Below are 21545 nucleotides of genomic sequence, written 5' to 3' on the forward strand. Positions count from 1 at the left end.
GAGAGGGGTGTCTGCTTTGTGTTTTGAAAGACGAACTCTGAGAAGATTTACAGTAAGATGAAAGAGGAAGTGTTGGAAAAGTGAGTTAAGTTGTGATGGGAATTCTACTAGGATTGGAGTAAGGGAAATATCTCAATTTACTGACATGTTTTCAGTATTAAATTGGCTCCTCACAATCAACTCCTGAGTACATTCCTGGAACTGGAAGAACAACTGATGTAAAGAAAAACTCTGCCTGTCTTTGCTGGTAGCAGCACCTTCAGAACTCCTTATCTCCTCTTGCAAATCTAGACTTGAACCGCTATCCTAAGGCATCTGACCACCTGTTCACTACCTCTGGGTTACAAAAAATGGAGTTGGGCTCCATTCTGCGAAGAACACCCAGACTGCCAGTTGTGAGTGGACTGCACTGGACTCTGTGGGAACCGTTAATGGAGAGATACTTAGTTCCTAGAATCCTCGTCTGATGACGTTGGGGTGTAAGAGAGGCCAGGAGTAACTTTCCTTTTACAAACTTAAAAAATATTGGAACTTATCCTTTTTTTTTTTTTTTTTTTAAACAAAACATCTGGAGGAATGGGAAAGGCACCAAATCTCCCTAGGGAGGAAGGTGCGACCTAGCTGGATGCAGATTGCTAGTTTGTTCTTTTCCGAGCTTTTTCACCTGACATTTGAGGTCACCAGAGGATTGCAACAATAATCAGGTGCTGCAGAACCTTCTTGTGCTGAAGTAAACAAGGACCAAAAATGTCACAGTGTAGAATTTGGACCAGTGGGAAATGAAAAGTCAACCACAGCAGCTAAGACCGACTTTCACACTGAGCTTTCGGCAAAAAAACTGAAGGATTCAGCAGGTGCTTGACGGCCATGGATCCAACACTTTGGAATCCATGCTGGCTGTAGCATCCTGCTTTGCCCCGCTGAAGGATTTTTGAGAACCAGAAAAGTAAAAGTAATAAAAATTGGGACCACTAGGACCAAGCCAGCATGTGTTTCGCGACGTTTAGAGTGACATGTCACTTCATCAAGGCAAACAGTGTAAATTATCAATCGATATGGCAGTATTTTTTCAGTACGATAAATTAAATGCAAATGTTTCAGCTACTGAAAAGTCGACAAGGATGACCATCTCTTCAAATTCGTCACAGGAATCCGACGCTTATCGTGGTGATTGCTGAAGTTGGCATTTATCATAAAATATGATAAAATACCCTTTGAAGAGATGGTTATCCTTGCTGACTTTTCAGGAGCTGAAACATTTGCAGGTAATTTATCGTACGGAAAGAATATTGCTATACTGTTTGATAAGTTGCACTAATTGCCCTGATAAAGTGACATATGACTCTAAAAGTCGCAAAACACATCTTGGCTTGGTCGTAGTGCTCATTTAAGTTCCAAATCAAAAATATTGACCAGACCTGCCCGACTCCACTCCATCAAGGTAATTCTAAAATCACACCTTGGTCTTGGTCTATCATAAACATTGACTTTGACTTAGTCTTTGCCTATTTTGATGCTTATCGCTTTAAAATATAAAAATCAATATCTGTGGTTCTCCTAGTCAGTTCCCCCAACCATTTTCATGTCATTCTGTCTTTTACATTTTTTACTAAGTTGGTCTGGAAATTTTATTGTCTTGTGATCTTAACTTTAATGTCATTTGGTACTGCTTGAACATAAGACGCAGTTCTATAGCTATAGCTTATTGCTTGTTCCATAAGTACTGGAGGTTAGGCAGTTTCTCATTGAAATGTTTTGTGATCCAACCAGGTTGTATGTTGAGTTGTTAGGCTCACCCCCTCCCAGATTTTTAGCCCAATTTTTGACATCACCATCTAGCCAGGTGGTGGTCCATGTAACAACAGTTATGGTGTATAAAAAAAAATCCAGAGCAAACATATTTGTTAGTACAACCTGTTACCAAAGGGTTACTGCAGCACAGTATAATGTTGCCTTCAAATCAGAATACCCACTCCGTGTGTTCCTTTCAGCCTTTATACTAAGCATATATAAAATACATTTTGTAGAATGTAGCATTTCTCGTCATCATTTTATTGGCTCAGAGAGCCATACATCTAAACTCTTGGTATAGATACGTGTAGGAAAGTGCCCTCTTTCTTGGCATGGTTACCCCCATTTTCTGCCTGTTGTCAGTGTGTTTGACTGTGTTGACTAGGATCCTGCTAACCAGGACCCGAGTGATTATGCTCTCTCCTCTAAGTTGCTACTAACCTTTTCTTCCCACAATTGGCATACTGGTCCCCCCATGTAAGCCTCTAGAACATGGTACCTAGGTACCCAGGGCATTGGGTTGCATGGGATCCCCATTGCAGTCTGCGTGAAACGGGTGCATGCACCTGTTTTCACTACAGGTAACTGCACCAGGTCACTATGTCACCCCTATGGTAGACCCTCTCAGCCCAGAGGGCAGGGTGCAGGTACCTTTGTATGAGGGCATCCCTGCACTAGCAGCGGTGCCTCCACAAACTCCAGATCCTTTTTACTGGACTTTGTGAGTGCGGGGATGCCATTTTAGGGGTGTCCTGGACATAGGTCACTACCTATGCCCAGTACATAATGTTAACTCCGAAACTGGGCATGTTTGGTATCAAACATGTCAGAATCATACCCCAATACTGTTGCAAGTATTGGAAGTATGATTCCATGCACTTTGGGGTCTCCTTAAAGGACCCCCAGCATTGCCACCACCAGTCTTACAGGGTTTTCCAGGCAGCCCAGCTGCTGCCACCCCTCAAACAGGTTTCTGCCCTCCTGCTGCTTGATATGACCAAGCACAGGAAGTCAGAACAAAGGATTTCCTTTGGGAGAGGGCGGTAACACCCTTTCCCTTTGGAAATAGGTGTGACTGGCTTGGGAGGCCCCAAGCCACTTGTTTGCTTTGAAGGGCACATTTGGTGCCTTCCGTGCATAAACCAGTCCACACCTGTTCAGAGACCCCCAGTCCGTGCTCTTGCATGAAACTGGACAATGGAAAGGGGAGTGAGCACTCCACTGTCCATCACCACCCCAGGGGTTGTGCCCAGAGCTCCTCCAGATGGTCCCTGGGTCCTGCCATCTTGTTTCCAAGATTGGTAGCGAACTCTGGGAGCATCTGAGTGGCCAGGCCAGGCAGATGACGCCAGAGCCCCCTCCTGATTGGTGCTTACCTGGTTAGGTGACCAATCCCCCTGTCAGGACTATTTAGGGTCTCTCTCTTGGGTGGGTTCCCAGATTCGGCTTGCAAGATTCCAGCAGGACTCCTCTGCTTCGACTTCTGGCCTCCGGAACTGGGACTGGAATCTCCCAGACCCATCAAGCTGCTCCCAAGAAGAAAGGACTCTTCAACAACATTGTTTCCAGGGCTCCTGCCAGCTTTGCAAAATTTTCCTCGCCATGCATCCTCAAAAGACTGCAACTCTTCAGTCTGCACAAGAAGAAGAAGGGAGCTCCCTTGGAGTGAAGGAGTCACTTCCCTTCAACCTTCAACAAGCAACAACTGGCTGCGTGGATCCTGCATCACAGGTGATGGTCCGGAGTAGTCCTTTTGGTCCTCTCTGCTAGCTGTCTAACTTTGTTGGAGGTAAACCTTTGCTTTCCCACACAGGACAGTGCCCCTGTGCGATGCGTCTCTTGAAGCTGCCAAGGCTTGTTTACATCTCCTCCAAGGGATCTTCAGAGGACATGTAGCTCCAGCCGGCAGCACTCCTTCCTGCAAAACACAGCCTCCTGCGTGGTTCTCCTGTGGCATGGGATCCTCTCTTGTAGTGCTGCGTGGGCCTCCTCTGCCACTCCGGTGTCCCCCGCCCTGTGAAACTTCTGTGGGTGCTGCCTTTGCTCCTGTAGACTCTGCGACGCTGAGGGTCCCCTGTGACTCCCCCTTCTGGGTCGAGTCCTCCTGGACCTTGCTAGTCCCCGGCAGCACCTCTTTTCCTTCAACCGCGAGTTTGCCTTTGCCAAGGCTTGTTGGTGGAAATCCTTCAACGACACCAGTCTACAATCCAGTTTCCAGCGTGGGACACCTTTGCCACTCATCATGAATTCTTCTCCGGCTTCTGGGCTGCAGTGCTGACCTGTCTTCCTTCTTCATCGACCAATCCCAATAAGTACCTCTGGGTGGGTAGTATCTCCTACTCCTCAGACACTTCTGGTCTTGGTCCCCTCTCTCCACAGGTCTCTCTCTTCGGTAATCCATTGCCGTTTTCTTGCAGTCTATTCTTTGTGTCTTCTTTTTCTTCTTTTCATCCTTTGGGATGTTTTTGAGGAAATCCAGTGTTTTACTCCTGCATTCTTGGTCGCTAGGGGGTACTGTATTACTTACCTCTGTTGTTTCCTAGTACCCCCAGCTCCCCTCTACACGATTTACTTACCTAGGTGGGGGCCCTGTGTTCGCATTCCACTTTCTTAGTATATGGTTTGGGCTCCCCCTAGGGTCACTATTGCTTATTGCTATTTTACACTGTTTTCTAACCATTTGTATGCCTCTTACTGTATAATAATGTATATATATCTCTGGTGTATTTACTTATCTCCTATTGGAGGGTTGTCGCTCTAGTATTTTCTGATACTGTATGCCAAAAATAAAGTACCTTTATCTTTGTACATCCAAATGTTTTCTTTCTTGTGTGTAAGTACTATGTGACTGTTGTGGTATTGCATGAGCTTTGCATGTCTCCTAGATAAGCCTTGGTTGTTCATCCACAGCTAGCTCTAGAGAGCCTGGCTTCTAGACAATGCCTACACTTCAGTAAGATGGGATAAGGTATAAGTACCACAGGTACACACTAGGCCATCTTCCTACATAGATAAGCCTATCATGATTTTTCATTGGAATCAATATGTTAAATGCATCCCTCTTCCTACAGTTATCTCAGGTTTCCATACCAGCCCTTTGGCTTCTTCTCTGTCCAAATTCATCTTCACCAGCAAAGAAGACTACTCAATGACCATCAAACGACTGCTCAAATAATGCCTAGTGATGATGAATACTCGATCATCCACCCAACGCATCTTTTGAATATTCTTCCATTGGTGCAAGCGAGGCCTTAATGGAAATCATCTTTCTCTGGATGGGTAGTTTAGGGAGTAGATATTGCAATGAAAAAGCTAATTGCCCCTGCAAGATAGCTGCAGCTCCTTTCAGTCGAGGAAGGAGCTAATACAGCATTCCTAGGTAACAAGCCCATTGCAGAGATCAAAGCAATGCTCTTATTTATTCTTTTTTTGTAGTGGTTATTGACTAAAATCATATTTGAGAATAGGCTTCTCAGGTTTGGCAGGCAAGGAAGCCAGTCTAATTTTAATGTCCTTCGACCCTCTTTTCGAAGCGGTGCTGCTTCATATTCTAGTCTCATTTATTGATTCTGATGGTTCCATCATGGAGAATGTAAGATAACTTGCCTTTAATCTTAGATATTTCAGGTAATCCTGTTTTAAGGTCAGCTTGATGAGACCCCAGTTTAGAGAAGATAGGTTTACCTGTCTGTAATCCTAAGTGTGCATCATTGGTAACTACACTTTATTTACAAATATCCATCTTTGCTTCCTCTTGTTTTTTGGTGAGGTGGCAGTTTAAAACTTATAAAATAGAACTGAAATACTGCTGGACCACACTGTATTAAGTGGGTCTTCTGGCTTCTCCAGAATCCCTTCTCCTGTCTGACAGATCCCAACCAATTGTGCAATGCCTGCATTCTGCCATTGATCCACTGTTTACTTACGGTGGTTGGCCTGGGCACTATTGTTTTTCTTTTTTTTCTTTTTTTTTTGTATATTTGTTTCTTCTGCTTTTCAGATCAGTAGCATCTGTAAAAGACTGATCCAAGATTGTTTTTTCATTAACTCCTTTTCTTTCTCTTAACAGAAGATTCAGGAGAAGGAAGCCCTTTTGCTCTTCTTCAACAGGACCGCTGAAGCCAAGCTACGAGCAGTCACGTAAGGACCTGTCTTCCTGTTATCAGTGATACCATTCACAGGCCATATTAACCGCAGTTCTGCAACGAGAGGGCAACTTGAGTTTCTCATATCACATACTGACTCTTTCACATGGAAAAGATGAGGTTACTTTAAACTGGAACATCATTGTCCAGTACCCATTTTAGCTGATGGGACTGGTAGTAACTGTGGAGCTTACAGGCCTGAAGATGGTGCTGAAGCACAAATTCCTTCCCTTCACCTTATCAAATGATCTATCCTAATGTAGGATGTCCCAACATGCTTGCAGCAATATGTATTGTGGGTCACGGGGCCACTCAAGCCTTGCTATGCTTGCACACAAAGATGTATTATAAATCTCTAATTTAACATCACACAGTCCATGCTGTTTAGACTGAGAATTCTCAAAGCAATAGCACTTTATTGTGTATGTCTACATTTATTACACAATAATGAATTCTATTTTAACATTTTCTTTGTTATACAAAAAGAGCATGCGTACTGTAAAATTACAATCGTCAGTGGATAAAATGAGCATCAGTTTGATGGAGGGCATAGGAATGTGATGAAAACTAGTCCTCTGGTGATGGAAGAGGGACGATTTGATATAAAGAGGAGACTTTGAACTATGCACCCTAGGAAAGTGGGAACACACAGGAATTTTCAAATAGTATACATTCACCATCATAGGTGTCCTCTGTTTGTCACGTGGGCCGCACCTATGCCAGATTTTCAGGGTAAGCACAGACTAATGCAAATATCTTGTCTTAGATTTATTTGTGTACATTCATCTGTGGATATCTAAAGTGTCTGTAATAGATGAGGCCTTCCAGCACCAACGTTGGGCCACAACTGGTCCCAGTGAAATCCAATTGAGAACTAGACTTCAGGATATCACATTTGCCATTGAATTTGTGCAAATAGTCCTCCTAATTTTCACCCAGTGGTTCTGATGGGAGAACTTAGGCCCTCATTCTGACCTTGGCGGGCGGCGGAGGCCGCCCGCCAAAGTCCCGCCGTCAGGTTACCGTTCCGCGGTCGAAAGACCGCGGCGGTAATTCTGACTTTCCCGCTGGGCTGGCGGGCGGTCGCCTTCAGACCGCCAGCCAGCCCAGCGGGAAAGAGGCTTCCACGATGAAGCCGGCTCGGAATCGAGCCGGCGGAGTGGAAGCTGTGCGACGGGTGCAGTTGCACCCGTCGCGTATTTCACTGTCTGCGCAGCAGACAGTGAAATACATGTAGGGGCCCTCTTACGGGGGCCCCTGCAATGCCCATGCCAGTGGCATGGGCACTGCAGGGGCCCCCAGGGGCCCCGCGACCCCCCCTACCGCCATCCGGATCTCGGCGGTCCGACCGCCGGGATCTGGATGGCGGTAGGGGGGGTCGGAATCCCCGCGGCGGTGCAGCCGCGGAGGATTCAATGGGGCGGCGGTACACTGGCGGGACCCCGCCAGTGGTGCCGGTCCGACCGCGGCTTTACCGCCGCGGTCGGAATCCCCATTGGAGCACCGCCGGCCTGTCGGCGGTGCTCCCGCGGTCCTCCGCCCTGGCGGTCAAAGACCGCCAGGGTCAGAATGACCACCTTAGTCTCCTTTGCAGCTCCTGGACAGAACTCATTTCTTGCACATAAAAGATAACTAGAGGTAAAGAGATGAACTCATTGCACGAGCAGTTGCTTCCAATTACACAATTGGGATTTCCTTGGCTTCCCATCTTGCTGCATCTCTTCCTTTGCTGCGGATGAGTGTTTCGTATTTGTACTAGGCTGACATCATTGGCTACCTTTTACCAATGTGTTGAATGTGCATTTTTTTCTTTGTGTTTGCTGCAGAGAGTACATCCTGGATTTATTGGAAAGTGGACGAGAGAAGTTTTTGGTGTTTGCTCATCACAAAATTGTTTTGAATGCTGTGTGTGAAGAACTGGGGAAAAAGGCAAGTTTACTTCTAACTCCATTTTGATTTTTCTTGCTTCTTTAAGTATCTTGTGCTGCGCTTATACACTAGGGAATCTCTGCAGAATTGGATAGCGTAGCATAATAACCAGAAAGTATGGGAATGGGAGGGGGCCAGCTAGGGTTAAGTTCCAGAACCAAGGTACATAGCAAGCAATTCAATTGAATAAGAAACTGACATACGCACATATGAGCCTAACAAGTGTTGAGAAAGCCATTAAATATTTGTGTGGTGCAAAGATTTAGATTTTTTTGCCTTCCTATCTAGAAGCAGGAGAAAGAAGCAGCAGGCCTTCTCATGGATAATCACAGTTAATTGCAAATATATGAATAGCCTTGCAACATATGTCATCTAAATGGTGCCAGGAGTGCTAGAGGAAATCGTCTCTGTATTAGATAAATACAGGCAGTGCATGGCAAGACGGTGGAACAATGCAATGGAAAACCATCCAGGCAAAAATAAAATAACAGACCTCCTAGGCCTGATTAATATCCTCCTGCACTCTCCGATGTGCGCAGATCCTAAAATAAGGCTGCTTGGTTGACTAACCTAGAACTAATGGTGCATGTTCGAGCACAAAGGAGCATTTGTGAAATCATTATAGACAAATCCATTACTACCACAATTTTGTCTAGATTATTCACCAGCATATTTCCTGAAAGTTTGACTGGAAGATGTTTGACTTTCGTACGTTTCTATTTCATCTGGTTCCCTGATATTTTAGCCTCTTGAATATGAAGCAATGGTCTCTTCCATTGCAGATGAAGCTGACCTTTTTAAATTCTTAAAATATGTTCCAGCACTCTCAGTCCATTTTATATAATCCAATTGTAATAAACGAGGAGAATATCACATCTACAATGTAATCTTCCAAGAATATCACGATGATCCTCATTTTTCTTTAATAAGTTATCCTTTTTTGATGAGTAAACTTCCAAACATGATTTCTCATTTGTAGCCTACGCATTTTGTTCTCTACGAATTTCTTCAGGGCATATTATTTCTCATTTTCAGATAGTTTATTCCTATTGTAATTCATATCCACATCATATCCCATTTATAGGCATAATCACCAAAATTTCTGTCTCAGAGTCTCACAGTCTCTGTGAGCACGCGGCGTCTGTTGGGTACTGGATGAATGCTGGAACCACCCTCAGACAAAACCTCCGGCGATCACAAAACAATTATTCTGAAGGAGTGCACAGAATGGACCCTCTTTCTTAGTTTGGGAAACTGACAAAGCACATCACGAATAAAAAAGTATCTAAAACAAAAAGAAAAATCACATCACAAACCAAAATTGAAAAGGTAAGGCACCTGCTCTGGGAAAATATATTTAACTATTCAAACCACATGCACCCATGATCACATACAAAGACACACTACTTTTGTGTATCACAAGATTTAACATCCTAGTTCTACCGTATCACAGTTGTTGCTGAGACCAAATATATGTAAACCGAACTAGATGTATTAGTTGGCAAGTGTAGAATCTCTGCCTTGTTCCTTTCCTCTGCAAATGGTACAAATCCTGCAGAAGAAGTCTCCATGGACTACAAAGAGATGGCTCTATACCTACGGGGGGACCTATCAACGAAAACTTTGGATCACTCTCTAAACCTAATGATGAAAGAGAAACAACAAATGGCCTTCATCAAGAAGTAAGAGAGCCCCATAGGCGAAGCGTGCCACGATGGCTTGGAGAACTAGAAACATCAAAAACCGGTATTCAGCCAAAATATCAAATATTAGCAGCCCCCCCCCCAAAAAAAAACCTTTTGTTTTCCTAATTCTAGTACCACACTATCCCAGTTTCCCTAAACGCTGGTAAGTCCAAGTCCTGTGGAAATACCATCGCAGCGGCCAAAGAAATCCCAAAGGGTGTGGCAAAGAACCGTTACACATAAAAGGACTCCGAAACCAGAAATAAAGTTGAACCCGACGAACTTAAGTGAACCTAAAAATGTTGCCTCCATGAAACACTCCAGTGGTCTTTGAACGTCTCTTTGTTTCTAACATTCTTAGTTCTTGTCCTGCTCTCACGACTTCTTTGATGCTCACTGACTAACCCAACTTGGTCTACATCTGCAAAGTTTGAATTTTAGTAAGCAAAGTTCCTTTGTTGACCACGTGCAATAACTAAAGTTGAATAGAATATAGAAATCCACATGTAGCGTATACACCAAAAATGACTTTACCAAATGTAAGTAACTTATTCTTTCTGCTTCTGATTTTTCGTTTAGTGGCTCCAGCTCTGGTTACTTCCTGAATAGACAGAGGGAATGCACTTATTGTAGATTTCTCCTCTACCACAGTTGGTCTTCTGAGATGGGTGTTCCCTGCCACTACATGAATATTCTGACTGCCTCTACAGTTCATTCACACTTTTAAGTTGGTGTGAATTGATGATGAGGCCCCTACCTGGGCACAGCAGTCTACTAAACGCCTGTTGGCTGGCGGTTCTTTAATTAACAGCGTGCACAACTTCTGGATGAATTTAGAACTTCCTGGGTCAGGCACACTAATTATTCATATCTGACTTCCTCTCTTTCCACATGTAGGTAAAGAATCTCTGCTCTCTCCCTCTAATGGGGTTCATGTTTTTCCATACATGTTTAACAACCCCATCTCTTCACATTAACATACATTTCTCAGTTATTTCTCAGGTTTGGGCTGATTGCTTACATTTGGTTCGTTTTTTCACTTTTGTATTTATTTCCACGGTTTTGCTGTCATTTTCTTTTTGAAATCACATTTTCTGTGTGGTCTGTTTTTTTATTTTTGGAATTATTTTGAATTTCATACACTTTAAAAAGTGTACATTGATCATCTACCTACTGGCATGAGGCTGGAAATATAATAAAAATGAGATGAATATAAAACTGCTGCATGCCCTTTTTATGGCATACTGCACCTATATTACACCAGATAATGCCAGTGCATTAATTTACCTACAGCGGAGCTAAGCCACCACAACTAAAAAGGGTTACACTATATTAAATGTAATAGGGTAATGAAACAGTAAGTAATGGGGTTCCAGGAAGATCTATTTGGTGGTAAGGTAATGGTTTTGTCCAGCTCCCCGTCCAATTTCAAACTGTGATTGTTTTTTGTACAAGAAAGAATGAGGTGATTTTAGAGACCTTGGAATCTCATTTATTACAAATCCAGCACCTGAAACACATTATTTTGGCTGTGTTTTATAAGTATATTTGAAGACGTCTTACAATTAAAATTTTCTCCACAAATGTAAACTTTCTTCATTTGTCGTGTTTACTAATTTACACACTAACTACAAAAATGTTTTGCGGTCCTGGGTTTGGAGAAAATTGATTTTGCTAGCTTTAATTTCGCTGCACAGATCTCATTCATTAACCTTGCTGTACAGATACCAACAACCTTAGACTGAAAATTGATGGGGAACGCATGAAAACCCATTATCACAGCAGCTAATAAATCCTCTTGGATGTCCTCTACTTTTAATGTAGTAGCAGACCTCCAAAGTTTGCTGTTCAAGGAGCAATGTGCTATGCTAAGTACAGAGTAAGCAGGGCCCGGGCTCGCGATATGTCATGGCTATACTGAAGGGCAGAGACACAGTTTGGTCACAAGGATGTGCCACCAGCGAAGCACCCTGATTGAGTTCCAGCATAGTGGAATTAGTATTGATTTAGAAAAATGTAGTGTTGGTATTGAAAACATCCTGCTCTTTGTCATGGCCTGGAGTCTCAGGCACTATGTAAATGAGAGTCCGTGAACACGGGATATTTGTGCTGTTTGCATTGCAAGCATGTACTACCTTTTTCTTAACCTCAGTGACAGTAACACAAGGAATAGAAATAGCTAAGGTCAGTAATCCAGTTATGTGTCATATGCGTAACCTGTTGGATGGCTCTGCAGTTGTAAGACAGGGAACTTTGGAAATCTGTCCATTATGAGTGACAGCCCTGCTGTACATATGAATAGCAACCAGGAACACAAATGGTGATACATTGGTGCTATATAGGACCTTTATTTAATAGTTTTTTTAAAATCTTTGCAATGTGAGTGACAGCATGTTGGATGTATGATTGGGGCTTTTGGACAGGTGGATTAAGTATGTTAGTACTTTCACCTAGTATCCATGCTACTGTGCTCTCTGACACCCTAAGCAGTGGCAGCTGTCCGGAGATTTAGTCTGTAGACACAGGTGGCTTCTTGATACTATGTTAGAACTTGTGTTGTCTTTGCACCTCAAGTGCTTTCCCCGCCATCTGTTTTAAATTTGTGACATCTGTTACTCAACCGCAGGCAGTGCTTGAGGTGCTGGATATCTGAAACAGGGGACTTTCAAGCAGAGTTATGTAAATGCTGATGCTGTTATCTGTGAGTAGAGCACCATGCGGGTCCTTGTAGAGGTGAAAGATGGCGGGCAGTACGAAACACTGGGAGACTGCAAAGATGTTGGAGATCTGTTGGGAATTGGTGGTGCCCTTGTGAACAAACTAGTATTGGTTGGGAAGGCAGGAGGAGAAACACTGAAGGACATTGCTGTTGAGTCCCATTTGAGCCTCCAGGGTGCGTATCAGGATAGAATAATTGGCTGTGTCAAACACAGCTGAGAGGTCCAGCAATATCGGGATGCAGGGATTATCTTCATGTGTGCTCAGAAGGACATTATCAACAATGTGTACAGTAGCAGACTATACGATGCAGCATGATCTGAAGCCAGACTGGTAGTTGTGCGGGCGTTGATTAGCACTATTGTGTTCTTGGAGTTGAATGTAGACGGCTTTCTCAGTGATCTTGTAGATGAATGGTAGGGGAGTGAAGGGCCAGTAGTTGCCCAGATCATCAGAGCCTAGTGTAGTGTTTTTTAGTCATGGGAGGACTGGACTGTGTTGAGATATTCTGAGATATCCTCAGTGAGAAAGGCATTGACAATGCTGAGCAGGGGTGAAAGTGTTCCCACATGAGCTTTGATGCAGGATGAGGGGAAGGCATCATATTAACGAGAAGTAGCTTTGAGAGAGTTAAATATGTTGCATAGGAATGCATCTGAATGAACCCCCATGCCTACCCGGAACAGCAAAGCCGAACACTACATCACCGAATATCATTGAAAGGCACATCAGGTCGAATTAGAGGGTACGTACCCATTCCCAAACCACAAAATAACTGCTTCTTACTCCAAATTTTTAGGTAAGTCCAAAAAAAGGCACAAGAAAACGAAGTGGGATTCATCCACATCCCACCACGCTCAACCAGAGGTGCCCCTCTGTCTCGGCCTCATCCCGGGGAATCGATTCCCCAGCTTGTCCCAGTGCACCCTAAGTTCCAGGTCCATCAGTAATGCCGCAACAAATAGAGGCTTACAGCTAGACCATGTTGTAAATTATCAGCACGCTCTGGCTCCTTTTAGTGTGCTTTCAGGCCCAAAGGAGGTCTCCAGTTAGATTACCATCAGGAGATCCATCCTTGAAATTATGTGTGCCTCTTAACCCAGCAGTGGAGTCTGTTCCGACTCCGAGGCTGACGCCCAACCTGACTCCCACAACACAACCCCTGCCCATTCTTGCAACTTCAAAGCCAGCTTTGACACCGCCGACACCAGAGGAGGACCTGATTGTTTTGTTTGACTCTGAGATGAATCCAGCGTACCTCAAACAAAGTGACGACCTCCACAACCTATGACGTAGCCAGCCCAACCTCATTCTGACTCTGATAGAACACTGCCATTGCCCAGAAGTCAGCCACCTTCTTTCTGACTGTGAACCTAGTCAGTAAAGTCTTGATGATGATAATGGAGATGACTGTTCCCCTGACGCTGGGTTGAGTTCCGCCCGAAGCATCCAAAGAAGAATACGCCTCTTTTGCTGCTGGAGTGTTACACCTGAAACTGTCTTCCATTGAGGTTAAGACCAATGTTCTGACAGAAGGTTATGATGCCTTTCCATGTTGGACAGTCTGTCTCCATTCTGGCATTCTTTGCTCCACCTCACCCCTAGAAAGAGGAGATGCTTCACCGTTTTCACTCCAAAAGGAGCCTTGAGCTATTAATATCAGGCAAAGCAAGGGTGGACAGTCAGCCCTTTGGGGGGGGGTGGGGGGGGGGGATAAGGTGGTGCAAAAAAGGCCAGGTCGAGGTGGATGGTCGCCTGTATAAAAATCTGCTGTGCGTTGGTCAAGGAGCAGCTTCAGGAAGGTCTGAGGGCTCATTCAACCAGAGCCAAGGCTGCTACCATTGCATTGGCAGTGGAGTACCTGTCTTGGACATCTGTCAGGCCCGACGTGGGTGTCAGTTCATACGTTCATGAAGCACTACTGCAATTATAGCCACGTCCAGTGAAATGGGAACTTTGTCCGTTCAGTCTTGCAGGACTTTTTTATTTGAGGCATTCCACACACCCACCACCTAAGGAGATACTGCTTTAGTATCTTTTCACAGGATGAGGAATCTGCAATTAGACGTATTCATCAGAAGAACAAGTTACTTCCCTTTGATACTGCTCTTGCAGCTGGATACTCTTACCACAGATTCCTCACCGCCTTCCCGCCTCCCTGTTCTCTGTGAGCTGGACCCTTTTCCCCAATCTATAAAAAGGTATAAATGTAGAGATCTGCACACTGACACATCTTATAAGTTGTTAGGCTCTGCGTTCAACAGCAGGGACAGAGTCAAGAAAAACTAATGTGCAGAGGTGCGTGGCTCAAAAGCCTCGTCTGGGTGCCCGGGGTATTCACAAGGTAAGGAATCTGTGGTTAGATAGATTATGCACCAGAAAGAGTGTTACAAAAAGTAAATGGTTTGGTCTTTAGGTCCTCCGTAGACGCTCTGAACAAACTTGGAAATAAAGAGAGCGAAGACTAAGACTGAATTCCCTGTGAAGGTAATCTTTCCTAACTGAAGGATGCTACACTGTTCTAGTGCAGTCTATAAAACTTTGCAACACTATTAGCAATTCAATAATTAAATATTTTCATAAGCAAATATAAACATAATTGTTTATTGGTTCCTGTAGCTTGAGTAAGTTGCCTTCTCCAGTATTATATCTTTCATAGATTCACATGCTTGAATCATTCCCCCTCGTTGAAGTGGGAGTCCCACGGTACCATAGAAAGCTTTAAAGAAAGTTCATGCAAAAGACATTCACCTTAACAGCTTATTGGTATCATTAGAAATGACACAAAGTCTAGCCAATCAGGCAACAGCTTCCTTTAGAATCCTCACCACAGAGGCTCCAGTCTCTCAGGTTTTGTACCGCAAGTCGTGTGATGGGCGTCTCTCTGAGCCCTGCTCAGTTTTTCTGAATTCTACTCCCTTTGAGAGGATTTTATTTCTTCAAAACTGCGTTGTTTTTCTTGGTTGATCTTTCTTCTGACTAAACCATCATGTCAGCTCCAGCCAAGAAAGGGTCATTTCGACCCTGTGGCACCAGTGGGAAAATGAGGCTCCACTCGGATGACCCACATAAAAAATGTATATACTGCCTTCACCCTGACCACCAGGTGAGAGATTGTAAGATCTGCCGCACTTTTTTCACAAAAGACTTTACGAGACAGAGAGGCTAGACTTCTGTTACGGCTGCAGAAGCATAAAACCAAGGAATGCCCTCTATCTGATGAGGATAGTGATACTTCCTCAAAGACTATAGTTTTAATGAAGAGGGAGAGATCTACTGAGAAACTGTCCCCAAAGTCTCCAAAGACTGCTAAAAAAAAGCCCATCATTCAAAGACAGATGGACTTCAACTACCTCAAAAAAGGGACAAGTTACCTCAGCTCACCCTGATCTGTCTACTCCTTCCACCAAGACAGCGCAGTTTAAAAAACCTGCTAGATCCTTGCCAGTGTAGACGCTATCACTTCTTTCACCTCAGGCTGCAAAATTTGTTTTCTCGTCGACCACACCTTTGATGGTTGCCTCGTTGATGGCTGTCTCCACTTTCACTGCTACTACAGCGACGTTGATGCTCACCACAGTGGCCACGCCTATGATAATCTTGTCGCCGTTTTCATCAATGGCTAATACCTCTATAAAGATCCATGCAGGAATCCGTCATCCCATTTATCCCAAGGTTACCATCGACGGCACCCTCATCGATGACAGCAACGTTGAATAAAGCATTAATGAAGACGTCTGCAAAGGGCCTGTGAACATCAGTCATTCTGTCAACACTGAAGCTTCCACCATCAGTGGCCCCACCGTCGATGGCAACACCATCAGCGGTAGTACCGTCAACGACAGCTATCCCATCATCGACAATACCTCCAACGAGAGACCAAAGAACTATGGGAGAGCAGTTTGGGGTACCATCGACGAGACCACAGTCGACGGTTACCAGTGGTGAAACCTCCCTCTTTTATCCTTTTGTCTCTTATTACAGCAAAGCGCAGATGTCCCAGAAGACGATATTGCCATCCCCAACCTCACCCAGTAAGGTGTTGTCTGTGCCACGTAATACACTTTTGGATGACAATGAGGAGGAGGACGGGTGCTCAGAGGGAAGAAGGCCCATTCAGAGTAGCTCATAGCCCCTCAGAGCTAAATGTCAAATATCAAGAGGAGGACGAAGAGGACCAATGATATTTTGGGGAGCATTAGAAACGAGAACAATATGAGCCTCAGGTGCACACTCCCTATGGTGAACAGCAGCAGGAACCCGCAATACAGATGCCAGCATCATTAGTAACCAACTTACAGCATATGCTGGAGGACTATTACAGCAGATTCCCACAATCTGGATCTGCCACCCCTTTACCACAAACACCACAGCAAAGATCACCTCTTCCAGCATGCTCTCCTAGAGAGCATACTTAAACGCTATTTGCAGCATCCCTTACACCTTTGCCTACATTGGCTGCCACTTTATCCGAACCTCCAGCGGATGATGCACCTTCCACTGACTAATATGATGACAGAGAAGATGAGATCAAGGGCACAGCTTCTGTCCCTAACGAGTGGGATGATTACCAGATACAGACACCTTCCACACCACCATCAATGGTTTCCCCACCTAAGGAAATTGGTGGGTTTCATAGCCCTATGGAACGTGCTGCGAAGAGACTGCAGCTCCCAATAGTCATGAGACAGTCGGATTGTTTTCTCTACGACTTCAAAGAACCAGTCACAAAGACTGTCCGGGCTATCCCGATTGTTGATGTGATATGGGAGGAAGGCCTCAAGGTTATGAAGACACCAGCATCCATGCCAACAAGTCTTCCCATATGTGACAAAAAGTACACAGCACCTGAGGATTCTCCTGCCTGTTTAATCAGTCAACTGAAACCAGATTCAGTTGTCTCTCAAGTGGCCTAGCGTCGCTTCAGGAATCAGTCTACACCCCTCTCCACTCCACCTGACAAGGAAGGCCATTGCCTTAGCTCTCAAGTCCTTCCTACCAAAGATCACAGGATCATCCGCACTGACAACATCACAAGTATGCATTACTTAAACAAGCAGGGGGAAACAACCTCCCCAGCGCTATCTCATCAAGCGAAGAAGATTAGGAACTGGGCTCTTAAACATCGGATAAAGCGGAGAACGGAGCTTGTGCCAGGCATTTCCAATTTCCTCGCAGACTCGTTGAACGGGAGCTCGACCAACAAACTCTAGACCAGCTGTTCCATTGCTGGGGCAAACCAAACTTAAAATTGTTTTGACAAGTGGGAACTGGAAATGCCAGTTCTTCGCCAGTTGAGGATCATGGGGGAATGTGTTTTTGATTCAATGGTCAGGGATCTATGCTTACGCTTTTCACCTGATCCCATTGATCCCAAGGTTTCTGAGAAAAATGAAGCCTGCTGAGTCCTTCTCATTCCCACCCCCCGATGGCCCAGGCAGTTTGGGTTCATGGAGCTCATCATCCTCTAAGAACAACCTCACATCCATCTGTCTCCAATACCAACGCTGCTGATGATGAAACAAGACCAGGTCCATCATCCCAACCCAACGTCACTTAATTTGTTGACCTGGCTCCTGAATTCAGTGAGTTTGCCGGATTAGATATTCCTTTTGAATTCAGAGACATACTTGCAAATTGCCAGGGCACGGTCCACAAACAGAAAGTGGTAGAGATTTTGTCTCTGGTGTATAACTTCCAAGATCCACCCTTTTACATCGTCACCAGAATAGATATTTTCGTATCTCCTTCGCCTAGTGAAATCTGGACTTTCTCACTCTTCAATAAAAGTACAACTAGCAGCGATTTCTAGATTTCAGTGATCCAGTAATTCTCCATTTCTGTGGCCTTCGAGAATAATCAAACAGTTCATTAAAGGACTCTTCAGAACATTTCCCCATGTAAAACCTCCTCCTCCTCCTTTTCACCTAAATATAGTACTGTCAGAACAAATGGGACATCTGTTTGAGCCCATTCACAAAGCGGAGTTAAAAGACATTTCTTGGAAGACTGTGCTCCTATTAGCGCTAACTTCAGCCAAGCTAGTAAGCGACATTCAATCCTTCACGATCAATCAAGCCTTTCTCCAATTCAAATCAGACACTGTGATCCTCGGGACTAATCTTAAATTCATACCTAAGGTCCCTTCAGAAGTTCACGTAAATGAACCAGTAATATTGAGAATATTATTACCTAACCCTCAAACAGCAACGGAAAGATAATTGCATACATTAGATGTCAAACAATGCTTAAACTTTTACCTACACAGAACTGTCCATGTCCGAAAAGCAGATTAACTGTTTGTAGCCGGTGAAGACAACAGAAAGGGGCTTCCCGTCTCCAAACAGACTATAGCAAGATGGATTACTTTAGCCTTACAGTTTTGCCATCAGCAGGCAGGCAAACCGCTCGCTACCAAGTCAATGCCCACTCAACCAGAGCTGTCTCTACCTCCACAGCTCTATTTGCGGGTGTACCCATTCAACAAATATGCTGTGCAGCGACCTGGTCCAGTTTGCACCCCTTCACTCGACAAAACTGCCTTGACTCTGCAAAGACTGATGCAGCAGTGGGACAGGCAGTTCTACGACATCTGTCTAAATAAGGTGAGCCACTTTTCTTCCCACCTTCCTCTACGTTATTACCATTATAAGATATTGACTGCAATGTTTACTGCTAACTATTCTGATACAAGCATGTGAATCTATGAAAGATCCAATACTGGAGAAGAAAATAATTTACTTACCTATCAGTATTGGTCTCTTCCATAGATTCATATGCAACCCACCCTCCTCCCCATAGAGGCTCCCATTATATCTTCCTATTATATATCTCACTTATGCTGGAAAATCTGAGATACTGGAGCCTCTGTGGTGAGGGTTCTAAAGGGAGCTGTCCCCTGATTGGCTTGACTTTTGTTGTTTCTAATAACACTAATAAGCTGTTAAAGTGAATATCTTTTGCATTAACTTCAGTGTAGTTTTTTCATTACTGCGGGACTCCCACTTCGACGATGGGGAATGATTCAAGCATGTGAATCTATGAAAGATACCAATACTGGAGAACTACAGTTACAGGTAAGTATCTTATTTCCTTATTTTTTCACATGGACCTTGATTTTACTTACTATATTAATTACATGCCACCCTTTTCATTCTATCGTTTTCAAATGCATTTTAGAGCTGACAGTCCCAAGTATGACCAGTGGAGTCGGTCAGTCATAGATACTTTATTCAACTCATACAAGTCATAGAAGTTAGCATCAAATACATTACATAATTCCACACAGCAGCATTTTAAAAAGAAGCATAAAAAACAGATACAATTAAAAAATAACAACTCTGTTCTCAATATTTGCTACGGATCCATAGAGCAGCTGAAATATAATTCAGTACTACGTGGATAACCTCTTTGATTCCCAGACTCTGCAAATAAGCAAGGGCTAAGTCACTAGATCTAATTTCTGACGATATTAATACTGGACGGAGAAACTGCCTCTGTGCAGTGTAAAGAATGCAGAATAGTATAAAGTGCTTTGTGCTTTGGGATGAAAGGCCATCACACGGGCAGAAGGCACAGATGGACACCAAGTGCCCTGTGCAGAGAACTCAACCAAAAAGTGTACAGTTTTAAGGTGGAATCTGGTCAGCAAGGATTTGTGCTGCTCGTTTAGGATTATTTGCAAGTGCAGTGTGGGATGAGATATAGCATGTAACTGTCCTCCCCACCCCACCCCGTTCGGCATGCAAAAAGCATCTATATACTTATAGAAGAGCTGTTCTACTCTGCACACTACTCTAGCAGTGAGGGCATCCGGACTAGGAAAGAAAAATCTCGAATGCCTAGAATTGTCGAAGTTTCTGTGATGTACTTAAACCACAGTATATCTAGGGCCTTATCCAGGGCTATGCAGTCAGCCAAAACTAATTTACAGGAGTGGCCTTCGGGGTTCTTCCAAACTCTGAGTCTAAGTAACAGAGGTTGTAGCTTGATGTAATTTTCTATGTACCCTAGCCCAACTTCTTTCTGGCAAAACAATGTAGAGGTCAATTGTGGAACTGCCAGTCCCTTCTCAGAAATGTATTTTCAGCAGTTTGGAGACAGATACTGATGGCATAGCCCCAGACACCCGCACCAAAAGAGGCGATGGGTACACACTTAGGGCCAGATGTAGCAAAGGGTTTTACCCATTCTATGTCTATGGGAAAATGTGTTCGTACATATGGCCCTTACTCCTAAAAACACAAAGTAGCTCCTTCACACGCTTATGCCCCAGCTTTTTAGAAAATCTAAAAACAGCATCAACAGACATTCGAAATTGTAAAACTCTGATGCTCACTAAAAACTTTCAATTAAAATCAGCATCAACAGGCACACCTAAGTATGTAAAGTGGGGAACTTTTGCAATCTCAGAGCCACCAAGTACAAACTTGGTATTTTTAGCTAATGTTGGACTACATTTCATTTAAAACGATTTTGTTCCATTTGTCCTAAGGCCCATATTAGTCATAAAACTATTAAAAGCGTCCATCAACTTTTTGCTGTTCTTGCTATGAGGACCGTGCCATCTGCGTAAAGTAGTACAGGGACTTGATGCAAATTGATTTTTCGGTATATCTTTCCCAGTACTACAGAGATAGTCTTCAAGGCTGCTGATATTTAAAAGAAAAGAAGCTAAAACACACACTTGCCTTACCCCCATGACAGACGGAAATTCCTTTGTCATATCGCCTTCTTTGCTATATCGGACCTTTAGCTACAGTGTGTGCATGGAGTCTGCGAAACACTGCTATAATTGCGTTACCAACCCCTGATTGTGCCATAATAGCCCATAGTTTAAATTGATCACAGGTTAAGTCCATAAAGGCAAGGTGGACACATCCTTTTTTTTTGCCTTCGTATAAGTGACAATGAGGACAATAAGTGATAAATTCAGTCTGCCTCATTGTTCCTAGGCCAGGACGGAACCCAAATTGAATATCAGAAAGGCCCGCGTTTCCACTACCCAATTTTCTAGTTTTGCTAGGATAACTCTGCCTAAGATCTTCACTGAGCTGTGTGACAAAGAGATAGGGCGATAACAATGAGGCTTTCCCTTGCCTCCCTTTTTGACCAGTGGAGTCATTCAAAAGGTTAAAACACTGACTTATTTCAAGTAGCTGTAGGAGACCTTTAAAAAAACTTGGGTAAGACCCAAATTATTTCAGATTCCAGATATTCTGGGCCAGCTCTTCTACAATAATTTCTGACTGCTTGCTTTGATGTAGGCCCAGTGTTT

The 21545-nt window shown here is 43.9% G+C and overlaps 1 protein-coding gene across 4 annotated transcripts in view; it reads left to right on the forward strand.

Annotated features, from left to right (window-relative positions):
* The window catches only part of SMARCAL1 (SNF2 related chromatin remodeling annealing helicase 1), a 303996-nt gene that overhangs the window by 246184 nt on the left and 36267 nt on the right, over window positions 1–21545 (forward strand). For all 4 annotated transcript variants that reach the window (XM_069227057.1, XM_069227058.1, XM_069227055.1 and 1 more), the window contains exons 12-13: window positions 5861–5931; window positions 7763–7865. In XM_069227057.1, the coding sequence (XP_069083158.1) occupies window positions 5861–5931; window positions 7763–7865 (174 nt within the window). The remainder of the gene's footprint in view (window positions 1–5860; window positions 5932–7762; window positions 7866–21545) is intronic.

Source organism: Pleurodeles waltl, chromosome 3_2 (assembly GCF_031143425.1).
Source record: "Pleurodeles waltl isolate 20211129_DDA chromosome 3_2, aPleWal1.hap1.20221129, whole genome shotgun sequence".
In the NCBI taxonomy this organism is placed as follows: domain Eukaryota; kingdom Metazoa; phylum Chordata; class Amphibia; order Caudata; family Salamandridae; genus Pleurodeles; species Pleurodeles waltl.